The sequence below is a fragment of the Babylonia areolata genome, chromosome 3 (assembly GCF_041734735.1).
Source record: "Babylonia areolata isolate BAREFJ2019XMU chromosome 3, ASM4173473v1, whole genome shotgun sequence".
Taxonomy (NCBI): Eukaryota; Metazoa; Mollusca; class Gastropoda; order Neogastropoda; family Buccinidae; genus Babylonia; species Babylonia areolata.
Genome location: NC_134878.1, coordinates 22,240,491 through 22,264,852, shown reverse-complemented (window position 1 = coordinate 22,264,852; position 24,362 = coordinate 22,240,491). Strand labels below are relative to the sequence as shown.

The 24,362-nt window shown below is 41.0% G+C and overlaps 1 protein-coding gene across 1 annotated transcript in view; it reads right to left on the bottom strand.

Annotated features, from left to right (window-relative positions):
• LOC143280503 (ATP-dependent RNA helicase DDX24-like) overlaps nt 1-24,362 on the bottom strand; it is a 33,443-nt gene that overhangs the window by 3,604 nt on the left and 5,477 nt on the right. Inside the window, exons 4-14 of the mRNA XM_076585167.1 lie at nt 24,089-24,148; nt 23,039-23,155; nt 21,660-21,770; nt 19,972-20,090; nt 17,944-18,062; nt 14,798-14,916; nt 10,529-10,706; nt 7,354-7,457; nt 6,005-6,119; nt 4,445-4,541; nt 3,492-3,569 (exon numbers count right to left, since the gene is read on the bottom strand). Of these exons, the coding sequence (XP_076441282.1) occupies nt 3,492-3,569; nt 4,445-4,541; nt 6,005-6,119; nt 7,354-7,457; nt 10,529-10,706; nt 14,798-14,916; nt 17,944-18,062; nt 19,972-20,090; nt 21,660-21,770; nt 23,039-23,155; nt 24,089-24,148 (1,217 nt within the window). The remainder of the gene's footprint in view (nt 1-3,491; nt 3,570-4,444; nt 4,542-6,004; nt 6,120-7,353; nt 7,458-10,528; nt 10,707-14,797; nt 14,917-17,943; nt 18,063-19,971; nt 20,091-21,659; nt 21,771-23,038; nt 23,156-24,088; nt 24,149-24,362) is intronic.

Sequence of the window (24,362 nt, the reverse complement as noted above, 5' to 3'; positions counted from 1 at the left end):
TCAGTTTCTCAAAGCGGCGCCACTGTGCTCGGACAAATCCATACACGCTACACCACATCTACTAGGCAGAGTGTCTGACCAACAGCATAACCCACCGCGTTTAGTCAGGCCTTGAGTGATTGCATATAGAATAGAATAGAATAGAATAGAATATGTCTTTATTACCAAGTGTACTCGGTCACATAACAAGGCACAAACATTAATCGAAAATCATACACAAACACAGATACAGTAGAAGTTAGGATACATAAAAATTATTATCAATATAAAAACTTATGCATGCTCACACATGCACGCACTGCACACACACACTTGCACGCACGCACACACACAAACTCTCTCTCTCTCTCTCTCACACACACACACACACATTTGAACAAAAGCTGCATATTACATGTGGATGGGGCTGATGACTAGATCTTCAGGTAGATGGTTGCTGATTGCACAGTTCTATTATGTATGTGTGTACCTATCAGAGTAGATTTCTTCTGCAGAATTTCCCCAGAGGACAATACTTTTGTTGCCATGGGTTCTTTTTGACTCACTTGTGTAAACAAAGTGAGTCTATGTTTTAACCCCGTGTTCGGTTGTCTGTGTGTGTGTGTGTGTGTGTGTGTGTGTGTGTGTGTCTGTGGTAAACTTTAACATCGACATTTTCTCTGCAAATACTTTGTCAGTTGACACCAAATTTGGCATAAAAATAGGAAAAAATCAGTTCTTTCCAGTCATCTTGTTTAAAACAATATTGCACCTCTGGGATGGGCACAAAAAAATAAAAAAGAAGCCTAATTATATGCAAACTGCATTTACTGTTTATTTATATTTTGTGTATTCTCTAAACTTGGCACTTTGACCTTTTATTCCAACACAACAACAAGAGGAGTCATTATTATCATGTTTTGTTCAGACAGGAACTTCTTTTGCTATACATGGAATCTTTATTTATTTTGCAAACATTTTGGTGCAGATAGTAAAGAAGGGAAATTACTCTGTAATTAATGCTAGGGGACTTAATTTATCACAAGTCAGTCTTGAAGGCCTTGCCTCTCTTGTTTACCATGCGCCAAGTGCGTGCTGCACACGGGACCTCAGTTTATCCTCTCATCGAATGACTAGATGCTCAGTTCGATTTTCCAGTCAAACTTGGGAGAAAGGATCGAAAGCGGATTTCAAACCCAGATCCCCATGCACTCTCTATATTAGGAGATGAACGTCTTAACCATTCCGCCACCTTCCTCCCGTACAGTGGTTGATTGATTAGAGCGCTGCGTTTGATCCCTGGTCTTGGTGCACCTGGTGGGTTAACCCCTAGGCTGCCTATATGACGAGATAACTCATCATGGCAAGCATGTATGCTTCGCTGCCACAATGACGAGATAACTCGTCATCAAAATATTCTGACTTTTCCCTGCTTTGCGTTCAATTCGTTGACAAAAATGCTGGTAGCTTTAGCTTGGGGAATCTTTCTAGATTCTTTTCATAGCTAGAAACACCATCAACGTCATGAGGCAATCCTTTATTTGAATGTTCTGGCCGCAATGTTTGCCTGGCTCCTCTCCTCGCTTGCTCAACAAAATGTCAGACTGAACTAAATCAATCAAGACTGTTTTCTTTAGCTGATGCTAACTGAAGCGTAAATTCGAAGGAGAAGACAGTGATGAACATTTACAGGATGATTTGATAGAAACTAAAGGGAGCAATCAAGAAAGTGGCCAAGATACGACTATCAGTGAGTGATGCCGGCTGTTCAGCTCCAGCAGACGACAGAAGTCACCCAAATTTTTAGCAGGACACAGTGTGAGCGATTTTCTTGGCACTCAGTCAACGCGGTCTGATGAGAACTGGATAAGTGACCATGTGATAGGGGTGAAGAGGAGGGGGGAGGAGACTGAGGGGGCGTGGTCTCTCATCCACATTATCACTTGGAGAAGTCACAATGCATTGTGTATGTATTTCTTTTTCAATTTTTTTTTTTTATATTGTGGTTGTTTTAGTATGATTTTGTGTGTGCAGATATCTATTTGTCCAGAAAATGATATTTTAGTGCAAATCACCTGACTAATGTTTGTAATGAACAAGTTGAAAATGTGACAAAAAAACAAAACACAGATTTCAAAACAACAGCATGTCACTAAAAATATAAAAAATGGGTAAACAGCATGTGTTTTGTATTCTTTATTCATTTACCTTTCAGAAAATATAAACTTTTATGGGTCTTTCTCCAATAACAAAGAGCACAGAATTTTTTGAAAATTTATACCCGTTTTTTGGGAAAAAACCCTGGCAAATAGATTTCACTTAAATCTTATTTTGCTGGCAGCGAAAGGGTTAAGGGTGGAATTTTTTTTTTTTTAATCTTCCAGGTAAATGTGTGTGCAGACCTGCCTGAACCTCCTTCATGTGTATACGCAATCAGAAGATCAAATACGCACATTAAAGGTCATGTAATCCATGTCAGTGTTCTGTGGGTTATGGAAACAAGAACGTACCCAGCATGCAAATCCCCGAAAACGGAGAATGGCAGGTGGGGTACAGATGGTCATACATGTAAAACCCACTTGTATGTATCAGTGAATGTGGGAAATGTACCCGACTAAAGTTAAAAAAACCCCAAAAAACCCAAAAACCAACAACCAAACAACACACCATACAACTCCCCATTCCCTCCTGCTTTTGATCTCCTCAGGTTTGAATAACATTCAAAATTTGCCTGGTTAGCTCAGTCGGTAGAGCATGGGACTCTTAATCCCAGGGTCGTGGGTTCGTGCCCCACATTGGGCGTTGTTTTAAGGAGCCACGATAGAGTAATGGGTAAGACAGATTCTTCCCACCCAAACACGCGGAGTTCGAATCTGCCGTTAGGACTTTTTTTCTCAAGGCCTGACTAAGCGCGTTGGGTTACGCTGCTGGTCAGGCATCTGCTTGGCAGATGTGGTGTTGCGTATATGGATTTGTCCGAACGCAGTGACGCCTCATTGAGCTACTGAAACTGAAACTCAAAAGTGAAAATTCATACTTCAACTAGGTGTCTTCAGTCACTAGTTTATTAGTTTATGTGATGGGACATTAAACCTAAATTCCTTCCTGGCTAAAGAGTGCTCTTCACAGTTACTTTATCCCCCAAAAAAACAGAGCATGACTGCCTACATGGCGGAGGTAAAAATGGTCATACAAGTAAAACCCCACTCGTGTACATGAGTGAACGTTGGAGTCACAGCCCACAAAGAAGAAGACTGTCACTTCACCTGTTGGAGCAAAAATGCACCTTTTTAGTGTTTAATTCTAAGATCAATGGGACGCAAGCTGTTATTCTAAGTGGGGCAGCAAGCATGCATGAATATCATGTGTGTGTGTGTGTATGTAGTGTGTAGTGTATATGTGTAGTATGTGTGTGCGTTGTATTGTGCGTGAGAATGCGCACATGCACAACAACTTCTTTCAACCCATCTACAAACTGGTACTTTTAGAGAGTGTTATTCAGACAAGGATACAGATCGTCATCCAGTTCGATGTCCATCTCATCTGCCGCTTTCTGCATCCAGTTGCTGTTCACCTCTTCTTTCCTCAGTCTGCACACACACACACACACACATGCACACACACACACACACACAAGCACACACACACATATATATCAAGCACAACCTTCAGTGGGAAAAAGTTTGTCACAATCACATGCCTGTGGTTCTCGATCTTCCAACAGTCAATCATTAATTCCTTGACTGCTGAACAAATGTGAAACAGTTCAGTGTGACATGAAGGAATCTGAAGAGTAACTGCTACTTTTTATGCACTTTTTTAATTATGGGTTGTCAGTGATTTTACAGAACAAAAGTAAAGCAATCCCAAGATGATCAAGTCCAGCTAAAGAATGCTGTCTGACATTCTTACTGTAAGCTCTGTCTTATCAATTTGTATTTCTTTTTATCACAACAGATTTCTCTGTGTGAAATTCGGGCTGCTCTCCCCAGGGAGAGCGAGTCACTACATTACAACGCCACCCTTTTTTTTTTTTTGGTATTTTTTCCTGCGTGCAGTTTTTATTTGTTTCTCCTATCGAAGTGGATTTTTCTACAGAATTTTGCCAGGAACAACCCTTTTGTTGCTGTGGGTTCTTTTATGTGTGCTAAGTGCATGCTGCACATGGGACCTCGGTTTATCGTCTCATCCGAATGACTAACGTCCAGACCACCACTCAAAGTCTAGTGGAGGGGGAGAAAATATCGGCGGCTGAGCCGTGATTCAAACTAGCGCGCTCAGATTCTCTCGCTTCCTAGGCGGACGCATTACCTCTAGGCCATCACTCCACTCAGTGTAGTGATGGTCCTTCACTGAAGTCATCAGTAATGGGGTTAAATGGGGTTAAAATCAACAAAAAAGGAGAGAAAAAAAGTGACAAGTCTCTCAGAAAACTACAACAATAAAGGAGGGCAAGGTTTCTCACCTGTGCTGCTCTGTATCAATCTTCTTTGCCAGATCAACGTGTGTCTTGAGTGTGCGTAAAACATCTGCGTCCACCGGGAACGGCGGCAGATCCTCTCCTGCAGGAAAATACAGCACACCCTCATCATCACGGCTATCGTCACATCATCCAGACCATCAAGTCAACTTAATCATGTCTGAAGAGATATTAGCATGTGGTCATGCTCATGATACAAACATAAAATATGCATTTTGGTGACATGTACATGTTTGAGTACTAAAAAAAGACCATGCAAAATTGCGATGACACATCGATGAACACTTTCCATTATCAAGAACACTTAACAGTATCAAAAATCCCCCCAAAAACAAAACCAAAAAACCCCAAAACAATGACAACAAAACATCTCTTAAAAGACATGTACATATTTCAATATTCAGAGATCACATAAAATTACAATGATACATCTGAGAACATTCTGTGTGTTTAAGAACAAAAACTTGCAGTAAAAACAAACAAACAAAAAAAAACAACCCAAAACAAAACAAAACAAAAATCACAGAGCAACTTAGAATAATCCCTTTCTGTTTCTGTGATGTCAAAAATCACTTTCAAAATACCAGTTAGACTGATTGATTCATTCATTCATTGACTGACTGACTACTCTGAACCAAAACAACAGCACCATTCTGAAAGAAAAAAAAGTCACATCTGACAGAAACTTGAAAATTGAGAAGATCTTGTCACAGGTTAAGCGTGTATCGCAGAGAAAACAAATGATGAAAAGGAGAAGGAATAAATTATGTTTGCCCAGGGGAGATACACCCTGAAACACATCCATACAAAAGAGAAGGAACATATTTGGCCAAGGGTAACATAATCAAAAACACAAACTTAGAAAAAAGAATTAAAAAAAACAAAAAACAACAACAAAAACAACACAACAACCTAACTGCAGCATTTCCATTATCAAGCTGTGGAAAACTGAATCCATATTTCTCCATTCTTTCTTTTTTTCTTCTTTTTTTTTCTTCTACATATAAAAAGGTGCAAGACACTTTCCCTGTCTTCAAGCAGAAGTCATCAAAGTTTGACTTGCTACTCACAGTCACATGTAGTTTTTAATTCAAAGGAAAAAAACGTATTTCAAGAAAAATGCCACACACCAACGATCATGACTTCCTAACACTTTTTTGACCACAATGACATTATCTGTACTGCGAGATTCCGCCTGTGAACAGCAGCCAACGAATTGCCAGTTGCAACGACTACTTTCAGTTCAGGCCATTGCTGTAGACAACAGACAAGAACATGACTAGACCACTCAACAGTGTCAGGGAAAAAGTACTCTTTGAACTTCATGTGAATACAGTATTTGAAAATTCATTCAAATTACAGCAAAGCAAGTTTGTTTCTTTTTACACTGCGGCATTGACTACTACAGTAAAAAAAACAAAAAATCTGCTCATTCCAGGGAGCAGCAGCTCATTAGATTTTGCTTGGTTGGAAATACAACAAAAAAAAAACAGAAGAAAGAAAAAAAGAAAATTCCTGCTGAAGATGATGATCGAGTGCACTCACCCTGCTTCATCTTCACAATGTTCCTGTACATGGTGATTTCATCCGGAGACACCAGCACCACGCTGACTCCTTCACTGCACGCTCTGGCTGTTCGGCCACTGCGGTGCACGTAATTCTGCGTGCACACACAAACACAGCTCCTTATATGTGTTAAAAATCTTGGGGGGTGGGGTGGGGCTCCGGGTTACTCTCTTACCACAACTCTATGGATCCCAAACTACTTTCAGAGGGTCACTACAATTATTCCGTACATCCTAATCAGATAGTCTGCAATGCTACACATATACAAAGGCAGTCAAACCTTCAGCTTCTTATCATAATTGTCTGGGCCTTCTTCTGATTTTTTAGTTTGATGGCTGCAACTCCCATGTTCACTTATATACACAGGTGGGCTTTTACTTGTATGACTGTTGTCACCCCAGCTATGTATGCAGTCATACATTTTTTTCTGAGGGTGGTGGGGGGAGGGGAGGGTGCATGTTGGGTATGTTCATTTTTCCAAAAACACCCAAGGCTGGGATCTTCAATGTGCATATTTGATCTTCTGCATGTGAATACACGCAAAGGGAGTTCAGGCACTAGCGGGTTTGCACATTTGTTGACCTGGGAAACTGGAAAAATCTCCACCCTTTACCCAACAGGTGCCGTGACCAGTATTCGAACCTGGGACCTTCAGTTTGAACAGCCCAACACTTTAACCATTCCGCTGTCATGATGCATAATTTTTGCTCTTTTTGTGTGTTCGTTCTAGAAATTTTTACAACATCACAGGGACCCGCTCAGTGAACGTTCAGAATGTCCTTTCCTTTTTCTGTGTGCAGGGACACAGTCATATTTCTGCTTTATCAGAAACCATGATATCTGCACCTTCATTCGTCACTTGAAACATCATCATCATCATATATATATATATATATATATAGATAGATAGATAGATAGATTGATAGACAGACAGATAGATAGATAGATAGATACACACACACACACACACACACACATATGTGTCTAATATCTATACATATCCATCCGTCTGTCTGTCTGTCTGTCTGTCTATCTGTCTGTCTATCTATCTATCTATCGTGTGTGTGTGTGTGTGTGTGTACAGAGAGACAGAGAGAACAAGGCATGTTTATGGATGACAATTTGGCACTGTCAAAATATCAAAACCAAAAAACAAACAAACTAAAACAATTAAAAAAAACAACCAAACAAACAAACTGCGGCAAGACAAAACAATAGGCACTGGGTATAAGATTTTCTTGCTCAATGTTGACCTGTTTATCTCTATCTGTGACCTGTTCCAAAGAAACACCGTTTGAGTCGAAAGCAGATGAAGGGAGAGCACTGACCTCGATGGTGAAGGGCACCTGGTAGTGCACCACATGGTCCACTCCCTTGATGTCCAGACCCCTGGCCGCTACGTCAGAGGCCAGCAGCAGGCTGGTTTCTCTCTCTGACAGCACACACAATGCATAACGTCAGTCTCACATAAAAACATCTCTCTGACAGCACACAAAATGCATAACGTCAGTCTCACATAAAAACATCTCTCTGACAGCACACACAATGCATAACGTCAGTCTCACATGAAAACATCTCTCTGACACTGCACACAAAATGCTTAATGTCAGTCTCACATAAAAATATCTCTGACAGCACACACAATGCATAACGTCAGTCTCACATAAAAACATCTCTCTGACAGCGCACACAATGCATAACGTCAGTCTCACATAAAAACATCTCTCTGACAGCACACACAATGCATAACGTCAGTCTCACATAAAAACATCTCTCTGACAGCACACACAATGCATAACGTCAGTCTCACATAAAAACATCTCTGACAGCACACACAATGCATAATGTCAGTCTCACATAAAAACATCTCTCTGACAGCACACAAAATGCTTAATGTCAGTCTCACATAAAAACATCTCTCTGAGAGCACACACAATGCATAACGTCAGTCTCACATAAAAACATCTCTCTGACAGCACACACAATGCATAACGTCAGTCTAACATAAAATTATCTCTCTGACACTGCACACACAAAATCATAACGTCAGTCTCACATAAAAACATCTCTCTGACACTGCACACAAAATGCTTAATGTCAGTCTCACATAAAAATATCTCTGACAGCACACACAATGCATAACGTCAGTCTCACATAAAAACATCTCTCTGAAACAGCACACACAATGCATAACGTCAGTCTCACATAAAAACATCTCTCTGACAGCACACACAATGCTTAACGTCAGTCTCACATAAAAACATCTCTCTGAGAGCACACACAATGCTTAACGTCAGTATGCAAATGTGGTAACACTCATGATTCCACTTATCCAGCAAGCAATGATCTGGTGTAAGATTTTGAAAACTGGACTTCCAAACTATCCTGACTTGCACATCTGCTTTTTGTTGTTGTTGTTGTTGTTGTTGTAATATCTTTATTGTTAATACGATGGAAAGCCTGCGGTCCAAATCTGAGTGCTTTTTCTTCTGCCCTTTTCCTTTCATCACATGAAAAATTATGATCAACAGACTTGTAATCTACATAAATGACAATGCAGGGTTCCTATGTAAGTGACCAAACTAAATTCCATACTTTTTCCAAACTTTTTTTCAGACCAGATTGGAAATTGTCCATACCAAACACAAAGTCAAACTGCATAAAAAAAAATGTTTGTCCACTAGTCTGCAGACAAAAGAGACTGGTGGATATCCTGATATTACTTTATTTCACTTCACTTGTTATTGTGTTGTTGTTTTTTTGTTTCTTTAAAAGCATTAGACTCTTTGTTGAATGGTACTGGTCAAAGATTTTATCCAGACCCTAAAGGACAAAACACATATGCCAAGATGTTTCCAGCCCTGGAAATGGTTGTCTCCCATCTTACCAAGACTTTTCCAGCCATGAAAATGGTTCTCTCTGGAAACTGTTCTCTCATTCTGCCAAGACTTTTCCAGCCTTGAAAATGGTTCTCTCATTTTGCCAAGACTTTTCCAGCCCTGAAAATGGTTCTCTCTGGAAATGGTTCTCTCATTTTGCCAAGACTTTTCCAGCCCTGAAAATGGTTCTCTCTGGAAATGGTTCTCTCATTTTACCAAGACTTTTTCTGCCTTGAAAATGGTTCTCTCATTTTACCAAGACTTTTTCTGCCCTGAAAATGGTTGTCTCTCATTTTACCAAGACTTTTTCTGCCCTGAAAATGGTTGTCTCTCATTTTACCAAGACTTTTCCAGCCCTGAAAATGGTTGTCTCTCATTTTACCAAGGCTTTTCCAGCCCTGAAAACGGTTGTCTCTCATTTTACCAAGACTTTTTCTGCCCTGAAAATGGTTGTCTCTCATTTTGCCAAGACTTTTCCAGCCCTGGAAATGGTTGTCTCTCATTTTACCAAGACTTTTTCTGCCCTGAAAATGGTTCTCTCTCATTTTACCAAGGCTTTTTCTGCCCTGAAAATGGTTGTCTCTCATTTTACCAAGACTTTTCCAGCCCTGAAAACGGTTGTCTCTCATTTTACCAAGACTTTTCCAGCCCTAAAAATGGTTGTCTCCCATTTTACCAAGACTTTTCCAGCCCTGAAAACGGTTGTCTCTCATTTTACCAAGACTTTTCCAGCCCTGAAAATGGTTGTCTCCCATTTTACCAAGACTTTTCCAGCCCTGAAAACGGTTGTCTCTCATTTTACCAAGACTTTTCCAGCCCTGAAAATGGTTGTCTCCCATTTTACCAAGACTTTTCAAGCCCCGAAAATGGTTGTCTCCCATTTTACCAAGACTTTTCCAGCCCTGGAAATGGTTGTCTCCCATTTTACCAAGACTTTTCCAGCCCTGGAAATGGTTGTCTCCCATTTTACCAAGACTTTTCCAGCCCTGGAAATGGTTGTCTCCCATTTTACCAAGACTTTTCCAGCCCCGGAAATGGTTGACTCCCATTTTACCAAGACCTTTCCAGCCCTGGAAATGGTTGTCTCCCATTTTACCAAGACTTTTCCAGCCCCGGAAATGGTTGACTCCCATTTTACCAAGACTTTTCCAGCACCAGAAATGGTTGTCTCCCATTTTATCAAGACTTTTCCAGCCCTGAAAATGGCTGTCTCCCATTTTACCAAGACTTTTCCAGCCCTGGAAATGGTTGTCTCCCATTTTACCAAGACTTTTCCAGCCCCGGAAATGGTTGTCTCCCATTTTACCAAGACTTTTCCAGCCCCGGAAATGGTCGACTCCCATTTTACCAAGACCTTTCCAGCCCTGGAAATGGTTGTCTCCCATTTTACCAAGACTTTTCCAGCCCTGGAAATGGTTGTCTCCCATTTTACCAAGACTTTTCCAGCCCTGGAAATGGTTGTCTCCCATTTTACCAAGACTTTTCCAGCCCCAGAAATGGTTCTCCCATTTTGTAAAGACTTTTCCAGGCTTCCATGACTCTGCTGTGTGAACCATGATAATAAAGGAGTTAAAAAAACAACAACAAAAAAACAAAAAAAAAAAACCGACAAAAAGACACTGACCTGCGAATCGATCCAGGTTTTTCAGGCGCTGTCGCTGGTGCATGTCGCTGTGCAGGGGGAGGGGGTTGCGGTGAAGCAGGGTGAAGACCGACACCAGGCGACGGATGCAGTCCTTGCTGTTACAGAACACCAGGGTGCGCCCCCCGTACTTCCTCAGGATGTAGTACAGGTACAGGTCCTGTCAGCATCATCAACATCACTTTCATATGAAAAATGTGTGTATCTTTCTATAACTGAATGTCTTTTCATTTTGACTGGTATCAGACCTGTCATGTGTATGTGTGTTTGTGTACTGGAGGTTATTATTTATCTATTGCAGGTTTCACATTAATATTATCACTATTAGTTCTACTGATTTCAGCTTAGCCTAGCTGACCATACAGGGCCAACTCAAGAGTATGGTATTTTCTTAACCTCCACTGTAAACTGCAACATGCAGAGTTGAGAAGAAAAGCCAACATTTGCACTGTGTAACAGTGTCAGGCACTGACAGATCCAAGTAAGATTCTACTAGCTGGGGTCAACATTTACTGCTTTTCACTTGCACAGTATGCCAACTCAGTGGAAAATTCACTTACCAGGATGGGTTTTGTACCAACATGGCTTCAAGAAACATTAATGCACCAAACTTGAACACACACACACACACACACGATTCATACAGGTCTAAACTCTGAGAGCTATCATAGCCTTCTGTCTATAAGTCGAGGGGTGAGGAGTGAGGGGTGAGGGGGGCAAATTTCAAAGGATTGTTTGGCAAAAAAAAAACAGAAGAAAGAACAAGCTGTCTGTATCTAGACTGTTAGTCTTCATAAACTGCCACACGCACACACACACACACACACAGTGAGAGACAGACAAAACGAGTGTGTGTGTGTGTGTGTGTGTGTGTGAGGATGCTGTGTGTATGGGAGGAGAAGCAAGTACTCATACGGGAGGAGTTGTCTGGTGGAGGGAAGCAAGAGGAGTGAGTGAGGGTTGTAGTCTAGTGAGGGGAAGGGAAGGACAGGAGGAAAACTGAGGTCATGTCTGTGCTGACTTGATTTCAGTTGTGAAAATGATTCTACAGAATGGCTGTTTCCTTTTTTTAACAGCACACTGGACCTTAACACTGTGATGAGGAGGGGGTGGGGGGGTGAGAGGAGAGAGTCAGAGAGTGATGGGGAGAGAGACAAACATGGGAAGAGAGAGAGACAGAGAGAGGGAGGAGAGACAGAGAGTGATGGGGAGAGAGACAGATGGGAAGAGAGACAAAGAGAGAGAGGGGGGAGAGACAGAGAGTGATGGGGAGAGAGACAGACATGGGAAGAGAGAGAGACAAAGAGAGAGAGGGGGGAGAGACATAGTGATGGGGAGAGAGACAGACATGGGAAGAGAGAGAGACAAAGAGAGAGAGGGGGAGAGACATAGTGATGGGGAGAGACAGACATGGGAAGAGAGACAGACAAAGAGAGAGAGGGAGGAGGAGAGAGAGACAGACACAGAGATCGCAGTAAACAGTAAAAGTACATGAGGGGAGGGAGGGTGGTGAGTGGACCTGGATAGCACTGCATTGATTTTGACAGCTCTGCCAGTGGCAGTGGAAGTGTGAGGTGGAGGTGGAGGTGGAGGCGGAGGCAGGCTGGGTAGGGCGGAAGGTGGACACAGCCATTCAGTACATTGCTCTCTTGGTCTGACTACAGACAGGTCTCACTGGCCATCAATTAGACAACACAAACGTGTAGGCGCTGGTAGTGAACTTTTCACTTTCAGTTGGACCTCTCTTCACAAAGCCTGTTCCGCTACGGGGTTCACAAACGGAGAACACAGGCTGACGAGCACTTCCGTTTTCATTTTTGACAGGACTTTGTCACCAATCGACGTGTTTTTAAAATTTTTTTTATTGTGTTGTTGTTTTCAGAAAACGGACGTTCCGTTTATGACAGAAACCTAAAAACTGAAATCCATCTCAGGACGGAAGAGTTGCACCCATGCATACACAATAATGTGGGTGCACTAGCCACTGTGGCCAAGTGGTTAGCGTCGTGGACTGACGACTGGAAGGATGAGGGTTCAAGCCCCATCAGAGGTAAGGCTTTTTGTTCTGCCCCTTGGCCGGCTCCTAACTAGAGCTGAGTGTGCCATGGGCTCAAACTGGAAGAGTGGGACCACAGGGGTGGAGGGTCATCCACTTCACGGCTATGTCTTTGGGAGTGTTGCTCAAATTTCCTGACCAACACTGCATGTGTCTGTATCCCTCAGCCTGGCTGACGCAAGGATATGTTATGGGAGCACAGCCTTGCCAAGTAGGGCCAAAACAAAATGGACTACAACGGCAGCATCTCCATCACCCCCATCATCATTCATCATCACTGAAGTATAGAAAACAAAATGTCCCAAGTTTTGGGGTTCCCTTTCTCTTTAAGTCGCACAGTTGCTTCTGTATGAAGCAGTTTAGATCAGCATTTATAAAGCTGCACACACACACTACATAAAGGAGGAAGCTACTGCATCAAGCAAAAGAAGACATAAAGAAACTTTCAATCGCAACAGAAATGAAAAATGAGAGTGTTTGCAAACAATCATTCATCTATGCATATATATGCATGCAATGTACAAAAGTGTGCTGCATGCATGCATGCATGAGTTTGTGGTTGACAAAGTGGTTGAAAGTTCACATGTCTACGCAAATACAAGACATCATGTTTGAAGCCCTCCAGCCCATCAATACTTGAAGGACTGAACAGAAAAGTCTAGATTTAACAGTCTCAACATGTGGCTTCCTCTCGCGTCTTCATGTATTAACCCCTTGACTGCTCAACCTTGGTGAAATGAGATCAGTGTGGCAGGAAGTTTAAGGCCAGACACGGTAGTACAAAACGTATGAAATAAACTTGAAGTTTATGGCTTTCTGAGACATGGTATGCAAAGATATTGGACTAAACATGTCTAAAAAGGTCATTTTGTGCAATTTGTCGTGATGGTTTCCATGGAAACGAATCCAAAATGGCCGACAAACAAAAAAAATTAAAAGCTTATAACTTCGATACCTTTATAGATATGTTATTTCTGTTTGTTTTATTTGATTTATTTGTATTTGTTCTTTATTATAGTGCAGTGGTATTTTGGAATTTGAATAAATACATTTATTATTATTTTTTTGTTGAAATGTGTATAAATTCCTTGACATATTTTTTTTCCAAATGACTGTATATTCATTCTTTTACTAGTACTATACAAACCACTGCCCTATAATAAAGATGAATACACAAAGAAAGAAAGTACCAAGTCTGAACATGCTATCTTTTAAATTTTTTGAGCATTAGCATTTTGAAAACTGGTATTATGAGGACAAAACACAAAACTGAGAAAACAGGAAAAGAAAGAGATGTGCTTGGTACTCACAAGAAATCACACGTTGATGCTGTTTGAAGCTTTATTTAAGTGAATATAGTACCCAGGTGAAATGGACTATAAAGATTAGATGCTGAAGAAGCAAATTATGCGAAAAAACGAAAATCACAAAAAATCATTATTTTGGTCAAAATTTCACTATCGTGTCTGGCCTTAAAGTGCAGTCACTACTTTTCGTGTAGTTACCAGGGCTAACCTACCTTCTCTAGAAGACATATATTATAAGCGGCTACTCAAAAAAGCAAAATCAATCAGCCGGGATGAATCACATCCAGCTTTTGGGATTTTCGGGATGCTCCCCTCTGGTTGAGGGTACAGAAGTATAAAGACGAAAACCAATCGCTTCGCCAACAGCTTTTTCCCGAAAGCAGTCAATGCTCTGTCTCTCGAACAAATCCAGTATGATAACTAGAATTGTGCAATCAACAACCATCTACCTGAAGATCTAGTCATCAGCCCCATCCACATGTAATATGCGGCTTCTGTTCAAAAGTGTGTGTGTATGTGTGTGTGTGTGCGTGCGTGTGTGTGTGCGTGCGTGTGTGCGCACGCGCACATGTGTTTGTGTGTGTGTGTGTGTGTGTGTGCAGTGCGTGCATGTGTGAGTATGCACAAGTTTTTATACTGATATGTACTTGTATGTATCCTAATTTCTACTGGTTTTTCTGATCAAAAGAACTTAAGGTATGTATCCTAATTTCTACTGGTTTTTCTGATCAAAAGAAGTTAAGCCGAATAGGAAGATGTACAGATGAAGAATGATAAACTGACATGCTGACCTACTGTAAGCACTGTCTTATCTCAAGGAAGTGACAGCCCTTCACTGACCAGTGTACATGTCAGCAACATTCAAGGGGCTTTATTAGCTTCACTCACCTTCTCTGTGAGGGGACAGTTGATGCGTGTTTCTGTGAGCGAGTCGACCGTGACGTCCTTGTGGGTCAGGTCAATCACCTTGGGCTTCTCCTGGATCCCCAGCTCCTGTACCAGCTCCTCTGTCACAGTCAACAGCACACCCTTTCCTTTCACTCCACTTTGACGATAACAACAACAACAACTTCTTCTTCTTCTGCGTTCACTCGTATGCAAATGAGTGGGCTTTTATGTGTGTGACCGTTTTTTACCCCGCCATGTATGCTGCCATACTCCGTTTTCGGGAGTGTGCATGCTGGGTATGTTCTTGTTTCCATAACCCACCAAACGCTGACATGGATTACAGGATCTTTAACGTGCGTATTTGATCTTCTGCTTGCATATACACACGAAGGGGGTTCAGGCACTAGCAGGTTTGCACATATGTTGACCTGGGAGATCGTAAAAATCTCCACCCTTTACCCACCAGGCGCCGTCACCGTGATTCGAACCCGGGACCCTCAGATTGACAGTCCAACGCTTTAACCACTCGGCTATTGCGCCCGTCAACAACAACAACAATCATAATAATAATAATGGTAACAACAACAACAACATTATTGGACAAAGCGTTGGACTCTCAATCTCAGGGTCCCCGGGTTCGAATCTTGGTGACGGTGCCTGGTGGGTAAATGTCACAAGCTCTCCTCATAGTGGGCTCCAAGTGCCTCCCATGAAGCAGTTTTCTCCCCTTTGTAGTAGAGGGTAGTTTGCACAGGACAGGGAATAAGACCCCTGCTGGAGTCTACACCAGTGGAGCCGTGGTATAGTATGTGTACCGTAAAGTTTGGTCTATTGAGCGCAATGGTATATAAGCCGCACCCACTAAATTTTGAAAATAAATGAACTTCATACACACATGAGCCGCACTGGCTTATAAGCCACACTTATTACCGGTACCGGAACACATACCAATACTACAGAAAAGCTGTCAATACTGTAGGTTATGAAATAAACACAAGCGGAAACAACACAAAGAAAAGCAAGCGAAAATACTGCTAGTGCCACCAAAAAATTAAAAAAAAAAAAAAAATAAACACAACCAAATACAAGCCATAATCTAGGGATAGTCACATTTATTCAACGTTGTCCTGCTCACTGAATCTAATGAAATCTTCGTCTTCAGTGTCCGAGTTGAAGAGAACCAGCACAGCTTCCTCCGCCATCTTGTCACTGACTTCAGCCTCACTTTCACTTGATGAACATGAATGCAAGGTGGAGGTCGCTGCTGGTTCATTGCTTGCACTGTTGTCTGCTAAGTCGATCGCCTTCAATTTGAAGGCTGCATCATACGCATTATGTCGCGTTTTCAGCATGATGAGCAGAGTAGAACTGAATGTTGATCTGAAGGCTTTTAATGTGTGCGGATTTGATTTTTAAAACGTGAACAGTTAGCACACTAACCTGAAGCTCATCCAAAAATTCATGGACAGAAATCATGACTTTGGTGAGTTGAAGGGCAGCTAAGAATAGACAAGAACGTGACACTCCCGGGATCGTTAAAATCCTCAGATAAGCCGCATTGTATAAACCGCAGAGGCTGAAGCTGGGAGAAAAAGTCACGGCTTATAGACCAAACTTTACGGTAATTAAAGAAAACAACAAACATATAATAATAATAACAATATTATAGTACTAAATATTACAAACTCTCAAAATAGTAGGCTCAAAGTGCCTCCCATGAAACAGCACACACAACATACATCAAGGCAATAACACAGACAGTGAATATGACAGATTGCAAATTTATTTTGAACTATCACCAAAAGGCGCAAAACATGCTTTACAATCACACACAAATGGATGCAAGCAGACACACAGACCACATGCACTTGCACACACGTACACATGCAACACACACACATGTGAACACCCACCCGCAAGCACGCAGTATACGGGAGTCTTCATTACACTAAACGTGAGGGGAAAAACAGAAGTGGGGGAAGGGGGGAAACAGATTATGCTTGAACAGGTAGGTTTCATCAACTCATTTTGAATCAAAACGACGGGTGCAATAGCCGAGTGGTTAAAGCGTTGGACTCTCAATCTCAGGGTCCCGGGTTCGAATCTCGGTGACGGTGCCTGGTGGGTAAAGGGTGGAGATTTTTCCAATCTCCCAGGTCAACATATGTGCAGACCTGCTAGTGCCTGAACCCCCTTCGTGTGTATACACAAACAGAAAATCAGATACGCATGTTAAAGATCCTGTAATCCATGTCAGCATTCGGTGGGTTATGGAAACAAGGACATACCCTGCATGCACACCCCCGAAAGCGGAGTATGGCTGCCTACATGGCGGGGTAAAAACGGTCATACACATAAAAGCCCACGTACATACGAGTGAACGTGGGAGTTGCAGCCCATGAACGCTGAAGAAGAAGAAGAAGAATCAAAACACAGTTGATGGGTGATAGGGATACAGAGGAAGAGATAAGGTAAGACAATAATCATGGTCACAGTCACCATTTTGAAATAAATCAGTTCAAAACCTACAATCCATGGCAGCCTGAGACAGTCATGTCAACAAACACTACATGCACAGGTTGTTACCACACAGGAACTTGAAATGCTGTCTCAATATTCTGCAATCCTATCAGTGCACACAAACATTCATATATACACAGCTACAGTCCACAAATCTTATTGGCATAAGCTGAGCTGACAATGCAGTCACACTGTTATGCTTTTACATGAGGGCACACACACACACACACACACACACACACACACACACACACACACACACACACACACACACATGCTGCAAACTTATGTACCTACAGATGGAGATAAAACACCTGTTCATATACATGGCAAATAATTGTGTGAAAATGCAAAAAAAGTTATTAAAAAAAGAAAAAAAAAAGAAAAAAATTACGGGGATATTTCTACATGCACTGGCTTTGTTTCAAATTTCAGCCAGCAGCAACCGACAAGTTCAAAACCATAACATTCACCAGAAGCTGGCATGGGTGTTTTCACGGCAAACTTTACAGCAATGAATCATGCGTTTTTTTCACCTCATTTGTATCTACTAGCCATAAATGTGTGTCTTTGAACAAAAACACCTTTCTCTGTTCAACAAATCTGGCCACCGTGGAAAACCTTACCCAGCTTTTGCTTGGCATCTTTTGCCTCCTTCTTCCGTTTCTTCTTCATGGGCCTGTGAGGTCCGGAATGGTCCAAAGTCAGGGTAGCTGAGAAAATGTAGTGCTGCCGCTTCCCTCCACTGTAACACAACAAAGTTGCTTTTCTTTTCTTCCTTTCTTTCTTTCTTCTTTTTTTTTTTTTCTTGTATAGTATCTAATGATTAGAACAAACATGACCCTCAAAAGAGTCATGTAAATGGCACAGATTACCTGACAGTACAGCCATAAAAAGAGCACAGATTACCTGACAGTACTGCTGTAAAAAAGCACAGATTATTTGACAGTGGTGCCATAAAAACAGCACAGATTATTTGACAGTGGTGCCATAAAAACAGCACAGATTATTTGAGTGCTGCCATAAAAACAGCACAGATTACTTGACAGTACTGCCATAAAAAAGCACAGATTATCTGACAGTACTTCCATAAAAAAAGCAGAGATTATTTGATAGTACTGCTATAAAAAAGAAGAGCACAGATTACCTGACAGTACTTCCATAAAAAAAGCACAGATTACCAGACAGTACTTCCATAAAAAAAAGCACAGATTACCAGACAGTACTGCCATAAAAAAGCACAGATTACCTGACAGTACTTCCATAAAAAAAAAGCACAGATTACCTGACAGTACTGCTGTAAAAAAAAGCACAGATTACCTGACAGTACTTCCATAAAAAGAGCACAGATTACCTGACAGTACTGCCATAAAAAAGCACAGATTACCAGACAGTACTGCCATAAAAAAGCAGATTACCAGACAGTACTGCCATAAAAAAAGCACAGATTACCAGACAGTACTGCCATAAAAAAAGCACAGATTACTTGACAGTGGTGCCATAAATACAGCATGGATTACTTGACAGTACTGCCATAAAAAAAGCACAGATTACTTGACAGTGGTGCCATAAATACAGCACGGATTACTTGACAGTACTGCCATAAAAAAAGCACAGATTACCAGATAGTACTGCGATAAAAACAGCACAGATTACCAGATAGTACTGCCATAAAAACAGCACAGATTACCTGACAGTGGTGCCATAAAAAGAACACATATTCCCTGACCAAAGAGACATAAAAAGAGCAGATCAACCAAACGCAAAGAATCATCTCTGACTCTGAGCTGGAAAATACCCCAACCCCTGCTTGCTACATGAGCCTTTTACATGTCTGTCTGTGTGGACTTCTGCAACTGTTTCACACCCATCACATTATTTTCAGCAGTAAACAGAATACTACAGTATGTGTCAAAGATTAAGCAACTGACGAGTCGAACAGCATTAACATCAACACATCAAAACTAAAGTCATATTCAATCAAAGATTAACAAAGATTACTTTAACCAAATAAACAAACTGAAGAACTATTGCCTTGAAGGAAAACAAGAATGTGTCCACACTTGTAAACATACTCGAAGCCATCAACCCCAAATCCTGTAACAACTCCACTTCCAAAGCCGTCCTAACAATTGCTGACCATGGAAGTGGAGCAACACAGAAATACAGAAAACACATACATGATAAACAACTGACAGTTTTATTTTCAGATGATATATAAGGATATAAAAGTGCAAACCTACATGTACACAGAAATACAGACAACACACACACAACACACAAACCACATCTTAGTAGTTTCAGATGATATATAAGGATATAAAAATTCAATACTACATGTACACACAAATACAGACAACACACACACATGACACACGAATGACAGCTTTAGTTTCAGATGTGATATCAGGATAAAAGAATGCAATACCACATGTACACACAAATACAAACAACACATGCGCTCAACACACAAATGGCAGCTTTAGTTTCAGATGTGATGCAAGGATAAAAGAATGCAATAACATGCACCAACAGATAGACAATACACACACAAATGACAGCTTTAGTAGTTTCAGATATTATATAAGGATATAAAAATGCAGTACTACATGTTCAAATACAGACAACACACATACAACACACACACACCCTACCTCTGCAGAAGTCCTATGATTTTATGCAGTTCCTCAAAATGCCCCTTTTCAATCATACGGTCAGCTTCATCCAGAACAAACTGCTCCACAGTGTGCAGGTTCTGGAGGAAGTTCTCTCCCTGCAAACAGCACAACACACAGTCAGATTCCACACCAACACAAAGTGATTCCACATCCACACAGATTCCACACCAACACACAGTGAGATCAACACAAAGTGAGATTCCACATCCACACAGATTCCACACCAACACAAAGTGAGATTCTACATCAACACAGATTCCACACCAACACACAGATTCCACACCAACACACAGTGAGATCAACACAAAGTGAGATTCCACATCCACACAGATTCCACACCAACACAAAGTGAGATTCCACATCAACACAGATTCCACACCAACACAAAGTGAGATTCCACATCAACACAGATTCCACACCAACACACAGTCAGATTCCACATCAACACAGATTCCACACCAACACACAGTCAGATTCCACACCAACACAAAGTGAGATTCCACATCAACACAGATTCCCACATCCACACAGATTCCACACCAACACAGATTCCCACATCCACACAGATTCCACACCAACACAAAGTGAGATTCCACATCAACACAGATTCCACACCAACACACAGATTCCACACCAACACGCAGTCAGATTCCACATCAACACAGATTCCACACCAACACACAGTCAGATTCCACATCAACACAGATTCCACACCAACACACAGTCAGATTCCACATCAACACAGATTCCACACCAACACACAGTCAGATTCCACATCAACACACAGTCAGATTCCACACCAACACAAAGTGAGATTCCATATCAACACAGATTCCACATCAACACAGATTCCACACCAACACACAGATTCCACACCAACACACAGTCAGATTCCACATCAACACAGATTCCACACCAACACACAGTCAGATTCCACACCAACACACAATCAGATTCCACATCAACACAGATTCCACACCAACACAGTCAGATTCTACACCAATGCAAAGTAAGATTCCACATCCACACCAACACACAGTCAGATTCCACATCAACGCACAGATTCCACATGAACACATAGTCAGATTCCACACCAACCCAAAGATTCCACAGCAACACATCACAGCCCAGGAAGAGTTCTGTATGAGTTCATCACATGCAACCTGAACTGGGGATATCCATGCTGGCCTGGCAAAAATGCTTATACACAGCTACTCCACAAATGCAAGACAAGACAAGGCTTCTGATATGTTAAAAATCTTAGGGGTCACAGGAACTCTTTTGCAATAATTCTGAAATACTGCACATTCTAACCAAATCTACATTGCTACACACATACAATGTAGGTACCGGCAGCCTCGCTTATTAAACTGAAGCTAAGGTTGCCAGTACCTATACAATGGCAGACTGAAGATCTGATATACACGGAAAAAAATTATTTTTGATGTGTTTATTCTAGAATTTTTTTTTTTTAACATCCCATGGACCCCCCTCAGTGAACATACAATTCATCCATTCCAATTCACAAAGCACCAGGGACGCATATTTCTGCGTTACCAGAAGCTGTCCAAGGTCTGTAGTCACAAAAATCGGATCTTCACTGATGCACATTGTGTGTATTATGAGAGAACACAGGATGTTTAGTACCTCAAAAATGGACCGACCTCTTCAATGAGTTCCCACAGACGTCCCGGTGTGGCCACAACAATGTGGGGATGACGCTTCAACAGGCGCATCTGTTTCTGAGGAGCCATGCCCCCCACCACCGTCACCACCTGGCCAAACATGCACACACGCACACACCAAGATTCTAGCATGAGTAGCTGTACCCTGTCAGTGAAGAACATGTCATAAATAAACAAAGAAAACACATAAAAAAAAAAGTTTTAAAACCAGTAAACCATGATCTTAATTTTTTTTATAATACTTATAGCCCAGGTAACCAAACAGTGCTATATCATGGTAGAAAATATTAAATATTGATCATATGAAAACAACAACAATAAATAACCATAGAAAAAGAAAATCTGGCACAAGTACAGTCAGTCACATTCATGCATAAAAAAAACCTCGGACATCCCTCTGATATTGACCAATCTGTTAATTTTTGGTTAGAAGATAAAAAAAAAAAAAGAAGAAAAACAAACCAAAAAAACAACAAAACTTATCATGAACATAAACAATTAAAAAAAATCATTAGAGAAACCCCCCCTCCAACTAACATGAATATAATCACAATAATATAAAACCATATTTAACACAGAACCCAAAATTGCCAACAGACACTTCACAAATCGCAGGCACACACACAAAAAGAACACAACACAGAAAGAGTGCCCAATTCTGAAGTAAAAAAAAAAAGACCAAAAAATATTCAAACCTTTCCCCAAAAAGACATACACGTGAATGGCAGAAAACAAGAAAGGAAGAGAAGACACAAAGAAAAGGAAAAAACCAAGAAACAAAGAGACTGACAGAACAGAGGAAACTTCCAGCACAGAATTTCCAGAAGGTGGAGATAGTACTCATGCTGAATAACAATCCCTAACATCCCCACCAAAATCAGGAAAGTAAAATAGTCCAGCATGGGACTGTATGTTAAATCCTTTACCTACAAGATCAGCACTCTATGTTATAGATGCATTCACAAAACTGCTCCTTCCTATCTCTGCGGCTGCCTTCACCTCTACACTCCATCTCGCTCACTACGATCGGCTTCGGATCCACTCTGTTTACGCATACCCAGATTCAAACACTCGACTGTTGGCCGCCGTTCTTTCTCTGTTTCTGGACCTTGCGATTGGAATGAACTTCCTTTTTCGCTTCGTCAAGTCTCCACACTCAGCTCTTTCAAGTCTGGCCTTAAAACCCACCTCTTCCCAAAATAGCCTCCCTTGCCTGCCCTTCCTTGTCTTTAGTTTCTACAGTTTTAAGAGTTATGCATGCGTGTGAATGACTGGTGCGAAAGCGCTTTGATTTGTCTCTGCACAAGATCCAGCGCTATATAAATACCATTATTATTATTTATTATTATTATTATTACCTGGATGTCTGTGTGCCGGGCAGCAGATTTGAGGTGCTTGCACACCTGTAGCGCCAGCTCTCGTGTCGGCAACAGGATCAAGGCTTGAGGCCCCTCCTTCTGCTCGTCAGCGTCCCTCTGTTCGCACAACATGTATATAACACAGTTCCGGTCAGTTCAGTTTCTCAAGGAGGCATCACTACTGTCAGATAAAGCCATATATGCTAAAACACATCTGCTAACCAGCAGTTTAACACACTTTGGCCTTGAGGGAAAGAAAAAAAAATTAAAAAATTGACCCTGAACACTTCATCACACAATGACATACCACCCCTATAAAACATTTTGCTCAATCAGATACATACAGGAGTAGGACTGGTATACTCATCTGAGAAATCCATGTTACAGATGAAGCTGATTTAAAGTAAATAAAAAGATTTTTCATTTGTTTTTATTCCATTGCTAATTGATAGAAGACAAAATATACATTGTACAAAATGACACCAACAAGAAAATATCAGCAAAAAAAAAAAAAAAAAGAAAAAAAAAAAGAAAAAAAAAAGGAAGATACAGCAGCACAAACAAAGTATAAAAGAAAAAGTAACAGACACAAAAAATATCCTTATTTCACAAGAACCACTTTGTCAACTAGTATTCAAGCCAATGACATAAGGCTCAGAAACATGCAAATAAACATACATACCCATATACAGATACATATAAAAAATATAACTGAGATTTTGAATCATGTATCTAATCAACTTGTTTTTATCACATATCAAATCATATCGAAACCACTTTATGATTATCAATCCACATGGAAATTAACTTGTGCAATAACATTAACAGGCTTGTTGTAAATACCAAAAAAGGTTTGTTTCATTTATTTATTCATAGTATGTTCATCTAAGATGACAATATTAGACTGAATCAAAAAAATGGTAACCGTTATGTTTGCACAACAGTTTGTTATTCTGACAGATACAGTGTATCTTTCAAAAGACAAATAAATGTTTTGCAATGATGCATCAAATCATCCACATGTTTTTTTTTTAAACACGCTCAGCTTACAGGATTTTTCAGGATGTGTTCCAGGATGGGCAAACCAAAGGCAAGAGTCTTCCCACTCCCCTGCAACAGACACACCACACATACACACAAAACCTTGATAGTGGACCTTAAACACCAACAATACTATCCTGCTTTCTACTCTAAGACATATATATTTCATGCATGCAAAGAACGTGCGTGCGTGTGTGTGCGTGTGTGCATGCGTGTGTGTGTGTGCATGCATGTGTGTGTGTGTGTGTGTGTGTGTGTGTCTATTGTGTGCGCGTGCATGCAC